The 11,915-nt window shown below is 39.8% G+C and overlaps 5 protein-coding genes across 8 annotated transcripts; 4 read left to right on the forward strand and 1 right to left on the reverse strand.

The window, feature by feature from the left end:
- Positions 1–1,449: 1,449 nt before the first annotated feature.
- LOC108596077 (microfibril-associated glycoprotein 4) lies at positions 1,450–2,445 on the forward strand. The gene is made up of 2 exons (XM_017981495.1): positions 1,450–2,245; positions 2,304–2,445. The coding sequence occupies exons 1-2, from the start codon at positions 1,581–1,583 to the stop codon at positions 2,443–2,445; spliced, it is 807 nt and encodes a 268-aa protein (XP_017836984.1). The 5' UTR covers positions 1,450–1,580.
- Positions 2,446–3,782: 1,337 nt separating this feature from the next.
- Positions 3,783–5,958, reverse strand: LOC108594262 (protein CNPPD1). The gene is made up of 5 exons (XM_033294462.1): positions 5,691–5,958; positions 5,324–5,626; positions 4,895–5,017; positions 4,550–4,836; positions 3,783–4,396 (listed from the first exon to the last, which is right to left on the reverse strand). The coding sequence occupies exons 1-5, from the start codon at positions 5,730–5,732 to the stop codon at positions 3,919–3,921; spliced, it is 1,233 nt and encodes a 410-aa protein (XP_033150353.1). The 5' UTR covers positions 5,733–5,958; the 3' UTR covers positions 3,783–3,918.
- A 78-nt stretch (positions 5,959–6,036) lies between these two features.
- On the forward strand, positions 6,037–7,766 carry LOC108594261 (probable cytosolic Fe-S cluster assembly factor GJ13047). Its single transcript, XM_017979386.2, has 4 exons — positions 6,037–6,196; positions 6,256–6,348; positions 6,401–7,064; positions 7,122–7,766. Exons 1-4 carry the CDS (start codon positions 6,134–6,136, stop codon positions 7,733–7,735), a joined length of 1,434 nt encoding a protein of 477 aa, XP_017834875.2. The 5' UTR covers positions 6,037–6,133; the 3' UTR covers positions 7,736–7,766.
- Positions 7,767–7,919: 153 nt separating this feature from the next.
- Positions 7,920–9,427, forward strand: LOC108601137 (cysteine-rich with EGF-like domain protein 2). 3 transcript variants are annotated; one of them, XR_001915215.1, is made up of 4 exons: positions 7,920–8,422; positions 8,481–8,903; positions 8,968–9,261; positions 9,341–9,421. XR_001915215.1 is itself a non-coding variant. In XM_017989067.1 (3 exons), the coding sequence occupies exons 1-3, from the start codon at positions 7,966–7,968 to the stop codon at positions 9,207–9,209; spliced, it is 1,122 nt and encodes a 373-aa protein (XP_017844556.1). In that variant the 5' UTR covers positions 7,920–7,965; the 3' UTR covers positions 9,210–9,419. The 3 variants fall into 3 exon arrangements, 2 of the variants coding, with proteins under 2 accessions (XP_017844556.1, XP_017844568.1); XM_017989067.1 differs by having other exon boundaries at positions 8,968–9,419; XM_017989079.1 differs by lacking the exon at positions 8,968–9,261 and having other exon boundaries at positions 7,921–8,422; positions 9,341–9,427.
- A 410-nt stretch (positions 9,428–9,837) lies between these two features.
- Positions 9,838–11,794, forward strand: LOC108598119 (transmembrane protein 53). 2 transcript variants are annotated; one of them, XM_017984746.2, is made up of 4 exons: positions 9,838–10,597; positions 10,654–11,014; positions 11,078–11,325; positions 11,384–11,794. In XM_017984746.2, exons 1-4 carry the CDS (start codon positions 10,257–10,259, stop codon positions 11,463–11,465), a joined length of 1,032 nt encoding a protein of 343 aa, XP_017840235.1. In that variant the 5' UTR covers positions 9,838–10,256; the 3' UTR covers positions 11,466–11,794. The 2 variants fall into 2 exon arrangements, with proteins under 2 accessions (XP_017840235.1, XP_017840228.1); XM_017984739.2 differs by having other exon boundaries at positions 9,839–10,597; positions 11,078–11,794.
- Positions 11,795–11,915: the final 121 nt, after the last annotated feature.

Genomic DNA, 11,915 nt, shown 5'->3' on the forward strand with positions numbered 1-11,915 from the left:
AACAAACATTATTATTTTGTTATTATTCTACGAAGAATCAACTGAGATACACTTATCTAATATCACAAGATTTATAGTTGTCTTTCATTCCTTTCAGTTTATCAGCTGATACAATGACATGCCTCAAAGATTGGTATCCAGCAAGGAGTATAAAAGTCACCGAACATAATGGAAAATGTAAATTATTCTATTGAAAGCTAACTTCCTACAACTGTCGGGCTATACCACAGAGCCAAAGGTCTCGAGAATTTTAACTTGAGTAACCCGAAAGCCCCGATTGAAGTTCTTCAGCAATCTTCGAGATCAAATGATCCTCAACGTACATATCCCTATTTGCCCGTTTGGGAAGGTATCTTCACGATAACCACCCAATATCCTAACTTGCCACCATTCAAAGTGTTGTGTGATTCTACTTTGAATGGACCTGGTTGGTTAGTAGTTGCACGTCGTTTTGATAGCAGTGTGAATTTTAAATTTAAAACAGTAGAAAAAAGTTTAATTCTAACTTGGCCTAACACCTCATAAGTAAAAGTGGCGTGATATATTTAGTCGGGCTCTTAGTAAGCATTTATTTAATTTATAATTGCAGACGGTAGCGTAGATAGACTCTGTAGTCTTCTTCAAATCATTAATTTACAAAAATTTTGTATATTATGCTATACAATATACACTTTTATTGTATATCAAAATGTTCTAATAGAATATTTTTTATAGAATATTTCGGAATTAATTTAGTTTATTTTCTTGTATTGTTCCACCTGAACGAAGCTATTATTAAACTTTTCATAGTTTATATATACATATGGTACAGAACTATTAACATTCTTCATTCAGTTTATAATTTTGTATTTGTAACTTTTAGTAGTTTTAGATACACACAGCAAGTTCTGTTCGCTTCGCCTATAAGCCATATTATTGGAATCTAGCAAAAAACAGTGCTGCGCATCATTGAGTAATTTGGCAATCCTCTCGCCATCTCTATATATCTTGTTATATAGGCGCTTTATGACCTGACCTTACTCATCAGTGAAATCTCCTCTCTTTCTCTCAACTGCAGTGCAGTTAGACACTAGTTAAGCCTTAAGGCCACCTATCAAAAATTACACACTCATGTACAATGGTCAAAATATACTTATTCTGCGACTAAAAAAAAAATGTTAAATGTGTGTGAGTGTTGTAGCTTATTACGCTATGTATAGAAATAAAATAACTGTCTGCACTTAAATAACTGACAAACAATAAATGTACTTGTAGCTACAAAAGGCTCAAAATCAAAATAGACATGAAAACAAAATGATAAACACTCAACTGAAATTAATCATATTAAAAAAAAACTTGATGATTCTCAGAAAGAGACACCTGGTTAAAATTAAATAAATAATGTAGTTATTTATTTATTACGCAGTAAATGAGAAATACTTGTCTAATATCACAATATTTATAGTGACTTTATTACGTTTTACTTCAAATGCTTATCTGATACAATCAGAGGTCTAAAGATTGGTATCAACCGAAAAGTATAAAAGCCATAGTGTGTACCGGAAACCAAACAGTTACTATTATTTTGTCCAAAGCTAAAAATGAGACTAGCATTATACATCCTAGCAGTTGCTTTTGTGGCCAACAGTCATGCTCTTCCACAAGATCCAAAAGGTCTAGGGGGGTTAAACTTGCACAACCCTGAAGTTTCGATCGAACTCCTTCATCAGTCGTCGAGAATAAATGATTCTCAGCGTGGATACCCCTCTAGTTGTCCCGCTTGGGAAGGTATCTTCACGATAACCACCCAATATCCTAACTTGCCACCATTCAAAGTGTTGTGTGATTCTACTTTGAATGGACCTGGTTGGTTAGTAGTTGCGCGTCGTTTTGATGGCAGTGTGAACTTCTTTCGCAACTGGACTCTGTACAAGGAAGGCTTTGGAGATCTAAGTGGCGAATTCTTCATTGGCTTGGATAAACTACAGTCCATAGTTTCTAGTCAACAACATGAGCTATATGTGTATCTGCAAGATTTCGATGGTCAAAGTCGATATGCACGCTACGATGATTTTATAATCAGTTCAGAAAAGCAAGGTTATCAATTGCAAAAGTTGGGAACTTACTCTGGCGATGCTAATGATGCGCTGAGGTGGCATGAAGGCCACAAATTCTCCACATTCGATATGGATTATTCTGCGCAAGATTGTTCCCCTCGCAGAATGGGAGCCTATTGGTATGGTACGATCGGTGGCTGTACTGACAGGTAATATTAAAAACGACTTTTTAATCGAAACAAATTAATTGATTTTCTTTTAATATAGCAACCTTTTTGGCATGTATCTCAATGGCGAGGTTTCTGAAAAGTTATCAGCTTCTGGCATCACTTGGTATTTGTGGCGTGGTAAAGAATACTCCTATAAGTTTATGCAGATGATGGTGCGACCTAAATACTACCAAGATTAAGTTGAAAGGTCGAAAATTGGAAAGCTTATAAAATAATATAAACCAAATTAAAATATTATTGTAATGTATTTAGAATCATTTTACTTCGCATGACAGGCCAACTGTACGCTTGTTTATAATTTCTAATTCGCATGCCTATAAGCTACGTTAGCAAGAGTGATAAAAACCACGACATATGAGGAAATTGCAACAGTTTGCATTAACCAAAGATGAGACTAGCCTTTATCCTCTTACCAGTGAAATTTGTGACCCACTGCTCCACTAAAGTGGAAACGGAAGAATTAAAATGCTTAAAGGAAGTTAGCTACAGCAACATTACAGCTGTGCAAACGCGTGTATATCCCTTCAAGTGTCCAGCTTGAAATGGATGTTTTAAGATCACAACCAAGTATCAAAATCTACCACCTTTCGAAATGTTTTGTGACTCTTCTGTGGATAAACCTAGTTGGCTGGTGATTGCACAACGCCATGACGGCATTGTGTCCTTCTTTCGTAAATAGGATGTTTACAAGGGCGGCTTTGGTAATCTAAATGAAGACTTTTTCATTGGCTTGGAGAAGCTGCATGCCATAACCCCCATTCATCCGCATATGTTGTATATATATCTGGAAGATTTCGAAGGCAACAGTAAATATGCACGCTACGATAATTTTTTAATCGGCTCAGCAAATACGGATTTTGCATTGCAAAAGTTGGGCAATTATTCTGGCGATGCTGGCGATTCACTAAGGGAGCATCTCGGCAAGAAATTCGCAACATTTGATAAGGATAGCACTGAATCGCTTTGTGCAATTGGTACATACGGTGCCTGGTGGTACAACAATTGTCATACAAGGTAAGAATACAGCAGAAACTTTTTAGCAAGTAAATTTATTAGCTTTTAGTAATCTCTTTGGGCTGTATTTGAGTGGCGCGATTGAACTGAAAAATCTTCAAAATACAGGCATTTGCTGGTCTACTTAATGGTGTATTTTTCATATGCTCGGAGAAACTACATGCAATTACCGTCTGTCAGACGCATGAGCTATATGTTAATCTAAAAGATTTCGACGGACAAAGTAACATAGATATGCGCGATGATTTTATGATCAGCAGTGGCAACGAATTTTATAGCAGCAAAAGCTGTTAAACTATGATGGCGATGCTGATACTTTTCTACCTACGACAAGGATAATAATCCTAAGGACAAGAACGGCGCCATACAGCACATGAATGATTGGTGGTTGACTGCACCGACAGGTAAGTTAATAATTTGTTAGATCTTTTCAAGAAGTTCTAATTGTAATAATAAAAAGGCATTTGATTTTTAGTACACTGCATATTTTATTAGTATCGCTTTTGAAAAAATATATGTAAGTTTATGTATGTAATTGCAAATTCAAATTTGAAAATCGAATTAAAGTTATTTACATTCGTATTTTGCCCTTGTGAGGGTTAGATAAAAATATTTTTAAATATGCGCTCCTTCATTGCTCAGATCAATTTGGGCCACAGCTCCGGCCAGCGCACCAACAGCGATGGCTGTGACATGGCGTCAGTGATCAATTGCCAAAATACTGATGTATTCTGTGTCTGATTCCAGTTGTGCTTCTTCTGCGCAGGTTCCCAGTTGTGCTGTTTGTGGCCAAAGATTAGAGCATTCCGTTTGTCGCTGGCATCACTAAACTCGGCCTTCATGTTGAGCCAATGCTTTGTATTGTCCTTATGTGCGTACGTAGATGTCTTGCGATAATTCTTGTTGTGCTGTGTCAATGGTTCCAGGCGTTGTCTGCTCTGCAGTTCATTCAGTCTTGCCTCGGCGCAAAATTGTTGCTCCAGTTTGAGCAGTTCTTCCTCCACATTCAAAGCCATGCAGCTCTCATTTTTAGTTGCCGTTACGTCTGCTTCAAGTACAGGCACCGCTAGTGTCTTATTAGTGGTAACCATTGGCGTCGCCAACGAGTTGCTCTGGGTCGTCACAGCAACTGTGACGACCCAGAGCAACTCGTTGGCGACGCCAATGGTTACCACTAATAAGACACTAGCGGTGCCTGTACTTGAAGCAGACGTAACGGCAACTAAAAATGAGAGCTGCATGGCTTTGAATGTCAACGAGTTGCTCTGGGTCGTCACAGTTGCTGTTGTGTCCACACGACGATGCCAGATCGTGCCTGGCACCTGGCTAGCAATAAAGAATGCACCAGCTATTGTAAAAACGCTTGCTGCATAGCTAATAGCCAGTACGGTTAGATTATTGAGCAAAAAGCGCATAAGCGTAAAACTGGGCAACAATTGCACAAGTTCACTGTACGTCAGCCAACCACGTCGCAATCCCTCACGTAGTGCCAGCGTCCTTTCCACAGTGTTCAGCTTGTTGAAGAACTGCTCGTTCGATATGTATATATTCCAGTCCTGCAATAATAATTTTTTAATAAGCAAATAATACATGTGCTTTATTGTTGCAACTCACAATGGCTGTCAGAAACTCGAGTTCCATTTGCTTTAGTTTATCCTCGCTCATGTTTCCTTCCTTGGCCCAATCTTCCAGGTAGAAAGCCTCATCGTGACCGGTATAAAATTTTGTTGATATCATCTGCAAAAGAAAACAAGTTGCTGAGTAACACGTGACGTCACTGCCCTGACATGTAAGCGTAATAAGGCTATAAATACATGCATTTCATTATATAAAAAATGCTGGCATGCGTTTGATATATATTATATATTAATCATATATGTACATATGTACATATTTTTAGTGATAGACATGCATACAAATAGTATGCGCTCGCTTATCTGCATTTCTAGAAAAGCAAGCTTTGGTTTGTGTGTATGTGTGTATACAAATGCATACACATACTTATAAAGGTAGCTTATCAATCAACAGGTCTTTTGCACTTACCAATGAAACGACAAATAGTTCCTGTGGCGTGATTCTGCAGCCATACCCTGGATCGATTATGTTTAGGCGATCCAAGTAGATTAGTGCCATTATAAGCGAGCAAGGCGTGGCTTGTGTTTTGCCAGCTGCTATGCTTGACAAACGATGAAGCGAGTGTCCGCGATGTGGCTCTGAAAACAAATCTGCAGCGTATTCAGCAAATGGCATGGAAATGGCGGTGCCCATCTCGGCCTCTGTTGTATCCACGCCTCCATAGTACAGCGTTTTTCTAATGCGATCTATAAACTCGCCGTGCTGCATCACCTAAAAACGTGCAGAACTTTACTTATTTAGCAACCAGCAATTTTTTTCAATTCAATGTGCTTACCTTTTTTGGCGTCGCAGTGACGCACATACCTCGTCGCCCCATTTTATTGACGCGCAAATAAAACACAAGCACGCGAAACTTCTACAAAGAAAAGATTTTTTTCTCTCAAATTACTTGTTGTTGAAAAATGGTCTCATTTTTGTTATTGTTGGTTTCCGCGTGCGAGTGAAAACGCGAAGTTAGAGCGAGAGATCCGTGTTCAAGTTGACTCAAAGGCCTGACGATAGGTTACTCTTAACAAGTGGTTATCGCATGTGTATCGAATATATGTATCCTAATTTAAGTCAGTAATTTTGTAATTTAGTATTTTCTATGTATTAAAAATTGTCAAGCAGCACAAAAAACTTTGATTACGATGACAGTGTGCTGAAAACTCATATGTGCAGTGGCGAAATAGTAATATTATTTTTTAAAGCCTCGATATTAAGTTAAAAAAATTAGCTATGTCGCGCTTTAGTGGGGCGCTGCAGCTTACAGATCTAGACGACTTTATTACGCCTTCACAAGTAAGTCAAAAAACGTGATGGTGGCCTAAGCAATTATCAAATTTTACTTATTTACTCAGGAATGCATAAAACCCGTCACGATAGATAAGACCAAGTCTAAGACTGGATCGAAAATTACTATCCAAGCAGATGGCTACTACGAGGAGTCGGAGGTAAGCGGCTGCTTATATGAATACAATAGTAATTAACAATTTTATTTCACAGATCGGCAAGCAAAAGCTACAAAAAGTAGAAATCACCTTGCAAGATTGCCTGGCTTGCTCTGGATGCATAACATCTGCCGAAGGTGTGTTAATAACACAACAAAGTCAGGAGGAGCTGATCCGAGTGCTAAACGAAAACCAAGCATTGAAGGCAACAGGTGACAATGGAAAGGAACAGGCGCGTGTTATTGTGTTTACCATTTCTATGCAGCCACTGTTGAGTCTAACACAACGCTATCAATTGGATGTGGAGGAGACGGCGTGTCATTTGGCCGGTTATTTGCGAAAATTGGGCGCCGATTATGTAGTCTGCACCAAAATCGCTGATGACTTGGCGCTACTCGAGTGCCGCGAAGAGTTTGTCCAGCGGTACCGCGAGAATGCAGGGCTCACCATGTTGAGCTCATCCTGTCCAGGCTGGGTGTGTTATGCTGAAAAGACACATGGCAGCTTTATATTGCCGCATATTGCAACCACACGCTCACCACAGCAGATTATGGGCGTGCTGGTTAAACAGTTGCTGGCTGACAAACTTGGCGTGCCTGGTTCGAAGATTTACCATGTCACAGTCATGCCCTGTTATGACAAAAAGCTTGAGGCTTCACGTGAAGATTTTTATAGCGAAGCAAATGCATCAAGAGATGTGGACTGTGTCATAACATCCAGTAAGCTCAACTCAAAACGTAATTAAACTCTTTTTTATTTTATACATTGTTCTACAGTTGAGCTCGAGCAAATGCTACAGACGGAAGAGAAAACGCTGCAACAATACGAACCCACAAAGTTGGATTGGCCCTGGACCGATGCACCGCCCGAAAGAATGGTGTGGGCACATGAAGAAACCATGTCTGGCGGTTATGCTGAGCATATATTCAAATACGCCGCCAAGGAACTTTTTAACGAAAACACTCCGGACATTCTGCAGTTCAAGCCGCTGCGTAATCGTGACTTTAGTGAAATGAGCCTTGAAAAAGATGGTCAAACGGTGCTCAAGTTCGCAATAGCCAATGGATTTCGCAATATACAAAATCTAGTGCAAAAACTGAAGCGGGGAAAAGCAAGTTATAACTTTGTTGAAGTCATGGCTTGTCCATCCGGCTGCATTAATGGCGGCGCGCAGGTGCGTCCCATAACGGGGCAACATGTTCGCGAGCTAACCCAACAATTGGAAACGTTATATATGCAACTACCCCGATCTAATCCAGAAAATGAGCATACAAAGTATATATATGGAGACTTTTTGGACGGTGCTAATAGTGAAAAGGCCATGGAGTTACTGCATACTAGTTATCATGCCGTAGAAAAGCTAAACACGGCGTTAAATATTAAATGGTAGCAGACACTATATATATTTTTAAAAGTAGATATGTAGCTATAATAAAAGTTTGTTTGTTATAATCATTTTATTGCAATTTAAGTTTAGCGGGCAGCAAACTAGCAAGTATCATTCAAACGAAAATCACACAGGTACTTTAAAATACCTTGACAGTCTCAGCTGGGTAACTGTTCTGTTCTTTTTACAACCCCAATTAAATATACACGTATACTTTAAGCAAATAGTCGAATATGTTATTAAATTCAGCTTTTTTACTGACACTTTTATCAATTGCACTTGCTGTTGACGATCCAAAAGTTCAAAAAGAACGTAGTGCCAAGCTGCCACCATGCAAGGCATGCACAGTGTTAGTGGATTCATTTAATGTGGCATTTGAGAAAACCAAACGCGGAAAACATGCCGGCGGCGACGCAGCCTGGGAGCAGGAGAAGCTGCGCTCGTATAAGAACAGTGAAGTGCGCTTCGTTGAGATACAGGAGCAGCTCTGCACGGATGTGAAACGAGGACAAGATCACTGCCACTCCCAAAGCAATGACCATGAGTCGTTAATTGAAGACTGGTTCATACATAAGCAGGACGAAGAGCCAGATTTTCATGCCTGGCTATGTGTAAAGCAGCTTGCGGTTTGCTGTCCGCCAAATAGCTACGGCCCCAACTGCAAGCCATGCACTGAATGCAATGGCAATGGTGAGGACATCATATTTATGCAGCGTATCAATTGTTAATAAATGTTTGTTAAATGCAGGCAAATGCAAAGGCGCTGGTACACGTAAAGGTAATGGCAGTTGTTTGTGTGACAGTAGCTATGCCGGTCTCAATTGCAATGAGTGTGCCGAACAGTATTATGAATCCTTTCGCGATGCTAACAAACTGCTCTGCACGCAGTGTCATGCCGCTTGTGGAGACGGCGGCTGCTCAGCCGCAGGACCAAAGAGCTGCCGTAAATGCAAGGATGGCTGGCTCATGGACACTGAAAACGGCTGTATAGACATTAATGAGTGCCTGGAACAGAAACGTGCCTGCAAGCCGCAGCAGTTTTGTGTTAACAATGAGGGCTCCTTTAGCTGTCTGGAGTGCGACCGCTCGTGTGATGGCTGTGACGGCGATGGTCCAGACATGTGTAGAAAATGTGCCGATGGCTATCAGCTGAAGGATGGCAAGTGTCAAGGTAAGTGGCTGGTTATTTAATTAATGTGTAAAGATTTATCAATTTTATTCACATCGTTGCAAAGATGTGTCATCTCAGCAGCGCGATTCATACGTTAACATCACACGATTTCTTACCTACTTTGGAATGTGTGTGGCCACTTGCGTCATCTTTCAAAGCTCCACAAATATCGCATACATTGTCGGCGGTGCGGTGGCTATCTACATAGCTGCATCCGAATACTGGTTAAATACAACACCGCAAGGCGCTCAAAAGCCTGAAATTGATACAAAGCAATTAGAGGATTTAATTATGAAATCATTATAAGCCTAATTGGAATCATTGCTGAAGTGGGGAACCACAGCTTTAATTTTATTCTGTGAATAAGCATAAGCAGTATTTTCTGTGTTTTAGTTTTAACAATTATCTGAAATGTCATTTCTGTACTTTGTTTTCAGCGGAAAACGATTCAGACTATTCGGAGGACACACGTGATGAATTGTAACGCACACTATAGTCAAATTTCAATAAATATAAACACAAATGTACTGAATTTCTAAATTTTCCAATTGTAAAATCTAATTTGCTTTTTATAATATAGTTGAATTAATTTAAAATAAATTTGATTTATGAATAAATATTTTTAAATTGTGAACTGTCATCGGTTAATAACAATATTCATTCGCGTGGTTTTTAAAAGCAGCGCCAAGCATTCGATTACAATTTTATTCACATAGTCGATAGCAATCAGCGACCTAGTATTTTAGTTAGCAAAATTAACTAAAAATATGTTAGTAGTATTTTAGGGCCACTATCGAGCGTGTCTGCTGCCATCGATGGTGGCTCGATAGCGCCCAACCATCGATAATGTCGATAGTGCAATCGATTGTTCTCCACCTCTAATAGCAATGCGCATGTCCATCATGAGCTCAGTATCATAGAACAACAGCCAGCTGCTGCGGCTGGAACTTCATGTTGCCGCATTGGAATGCGGCATGTTCAGCAGGAAACATCAACTGGCATTTGGCTTGTGTGCGCGCCGAGAGTTGCCGAGTAGCCTGGCCCAGAAGGTCAACTCGGTGACAAATCAATGAACGGTAAAAGCTTTCGACACTTTTAATTAACAACCAACCAAGCAAAAAATAAAGAAACGTTAAGCGATTAACGGTGGCAGTGCCACAAAATCAATAGCAAACATTAACAGCAACGGTTGTCAACAAAAAACGTAACAACAAGCACATCCGGTCTAGTAAGTTTTTGCGTAACCAGGCAAAAATTGAAAACTAACAACAAAACCAAAATTGAAAAATTTAACACAAAATTTTCTAATAATTGAAAAGTGAGTTTCAAAGCCACAGAATTTTGAATGCCAAAATGTCGTCGCCGTCGTCGTCGTCAACGCATCCATACGGCCTGACAGCGAATGTTATTAGTCCGTATGGTGGCTTGGCAAACACAAGCTCTAACCAACAGCAGCAGCTGCCGCAACAACAGCAACCACAACAAACTAAACGTCCATTAGAAGATCGAGAACTGGAGCGAGAGGATGCGCTGGAGTATTTTATAAAATTTCCAAAGCCAGCAGCGGACAATGATTTTTCGCTTATTAATACCAATGAGGAGCAAAACAATGTGCCGATTGTAATGCTGCTGGGCTGGGCGGGCTGTCAGGATCGTTATTTAATGAAGTATTCAAAGATCTATGAGGAGCGTGGGTAAGCAAAATACGGCAATATTAGTGAATATTGTTAATTTAATTACCCCTCACTAGTCTCATAACGGTGCGTTATACGGCACCGGTGGATACATTGTTTTGGAAGCGCAGTGAAATGGTTCCTATTGGCGAGAAAATTCTAAAGCTTATACAGGATATGAACTTTGATGCGCATCCATTGATATTCCATATTTTCTCCAACGGTGGTGCATACCTTTATCAGCACATCAACTTGGCCGTTAAAAAGCATAAGTCGCCGCTGCAGGTGCGTGGTGTGATCTTTGACTCTGCGCCAGGAGAACGACGTATGCTGGGTCTCTATCGTGCCATCACAGCCATTTACGGTAGAGAGAAGCGATGCAATTGCCTCACAGCATTGGCAATTACACTGACTCTAAGCATTGTTTGGTTTGTGGAAGTAAGTTAATGTAGCCTAAATAGCAGAAAAATTGACATTAAGATTTGGCGGTTTACTTTTTAGGAAACTTTTGTGGCCTTTAAGAGTTTGTTTTTCAATTCGACGCCAGTGCATGCGAGTCCATTCTGTGAGCTAAAGAACGAAACAAATAAATATCCGCAGCTGTTTCTCTACTCTAAAGGCGATGTGGTCATACCGTATAGAGATGTGGAGAAGTTCATACGTCTGCGACGAGATCAAGGCATTAATGTATCTTCTGTTTGCTTTGAAGATGCTGAGCATGTAAAAATTTACACCAAATATCCAGCACAGTATGTCCAATGTGTGTGTAGCTTTATAAGAAACTGCATGACAATGCCAGCCTATCAGGTGTCCGCTAATTTATCGGACTCTGAATCCGCAGATCAACTGCTGGAGCAGCATCAGCAACACCCAGCTGGAGTTAATTTGAAATATGATTAGATATTGGTTTCGATAGGCAAGCAACTAACACTTAGTGCTCCCGGTAGGACAGGAGAACGCATACAACGCATGTGATAGGCAGCACAACTATACTTATAATAAGGTAACCGCAACTTATTCGACTCGAAAAAAGCAGAAATTATATATATGTAATTAAATGAATTGCTAGCGATCGCATTGCGTACGCTGCCGCTTTAATGTAGAAACGAATTTAAGAGTTACTCAATCTATATGTGCATACCTATATTTTTTTCTCTTTGCAATATGCACAAAGCGCCCTAAGAAAATCTAAATATAACAAGCATTTTAAAAATTGAATTGCCATTTTGTTTTAAGACTACCAGATTCAAATTGGCGCACACAATTTGAATTGAATGCTAGAGCTGGACCGGTATTTGTTAGTAAACCAGCCCTGATGGGGTAGAAAATTTGCTTAACA

The sequence above is a fragment of the Drosophila busckii genome, chromosome 2L (genome assembly GCF_011750605.1).
Source record: "Drosophila busckii strain San Diego stock center, stock number 13000-0081.31 chromosome 2L, ASM1175060v1, whole genome shotgun sequence".
In the NCBI taxonomy this organism is placed as follows: Eukaryota; Metazoa; Arthropoda; class Insecta; order Diptera; family Drosophilidae; genus Drosophila; species Drosophila busckii.

What these genes read in the sequence shown, in the direction of transcription:
- LOC108594262 (XM_033294462.1), bottom strand. Translation starts at nt 5,732, where the DNA reads ATGGGGCGACGAGGTATGTGCGTCACTGCGACGCCAAAAAAG. An exon ending in AACTATTTGTCGTTTCATTG is followed by an intron (nt 5,018 to 5,323) that starts GTAAGTGCAAAA and finishes TTTCTTTTGCAG; the next exon opens with ATGATATCAACAAAATTTTA. An exon ending in ACAACAGCAACTGTGACGAC is followed by an intron (nt 4,397 to 4,549) that starts CCAGAGCAACTC and finishes TGCTGTGACGAC; the next exon opens with CCAGAGCAACTCGTTGGCGA.
- LOC108594261 (XM_017979386.2), top strand. Translation starts at nt 6,134, where the DNA reads ATGTCGCGCTTTAGTGGGGCGCTGCAGCTTACAGATCTAGACGACTTT. An exon ending in ACTTTATTACGCCTTCACAA is followed by an intron (nt 6,197 to 6,255) that starts GTAAGTCAAAAA and finishes TTATTTACTCAG; the next exon opens with GAATGCATAAAACCCGTCAC. An exon ending in GCTACTACGAGGAGTCGGAG is followed by an intron (nt 6,349 to 6,400) that starts GTAAGCGGCTGC and finishes TTTATTTCACAG; the next exon opens with ATCGGCAAGCAAAAGCTACA.
- LOC108601137 (XM_017989067.1), top strand. Translation starts at nt 7,966, where the DNA reads ATGTTATTAAATTCAGCTTTTTTACTGACACTTTTATCAATTGCACTT. An exon ending in CACTGAATGCAATGGCAATG is followed by an intron (nt 8,423 to 8,480) that starts GTGAGGACATCA and finishes TGTTAAATGCAG; the next exon opens with GCAAATGCAAAGGCGCTGGT. An exon ending in GAAGGATGGCAAGTGTCAAG is followed by an intron (nt 8,904 to 8,967) that starts GTAAGTGGCTGG and finishes ATCGTTGCAAAG; the next exon opens with ATGTGTCATCTCAGCAGCGC.
- LOC108596077 (XM_017981495.1), top strand. Translation starts at nt 1,581, where the DNA reads ATGAGACTAGCATTATACATCCTAGCAGTTGCTTTTGTGGCCAACAGT. An exon ending in ATCGGTGGCTGTACTGACAG is followed by an intron (nt 2,246 to 2,303) that starts GTAATATTAAAA and finishes CTTTTAATATAG; the next exon opens with CAACCTTTTTGGCATGTATC.
- LOC108598119 (XM_017984739.2), top strand. Translation starts at nt 10,257, where the DNA reads ATGTCGTCGCCGTCGTCGTCGTCAACGCATCCATACGGCCTGACAGCG. An exon ending in AAGATCTATGAGGAGCGTGG is followed by an intron (nt 10,598 to 10,653) that starts GTAAGCAAAATA and finishes ACCCCTCACTAG; the next exon opens with TCTCATAACGGTGCGTTATA. An exon ending in GCATTGTTTGGTTTGTGGAA is followed by an intron (nt 11,015 to 11,077) that starts GTAAGTTAATGT and finishes TTTACTTTTTAG; the next exon opens with GAAACTTTTGTGGCCTTTAA.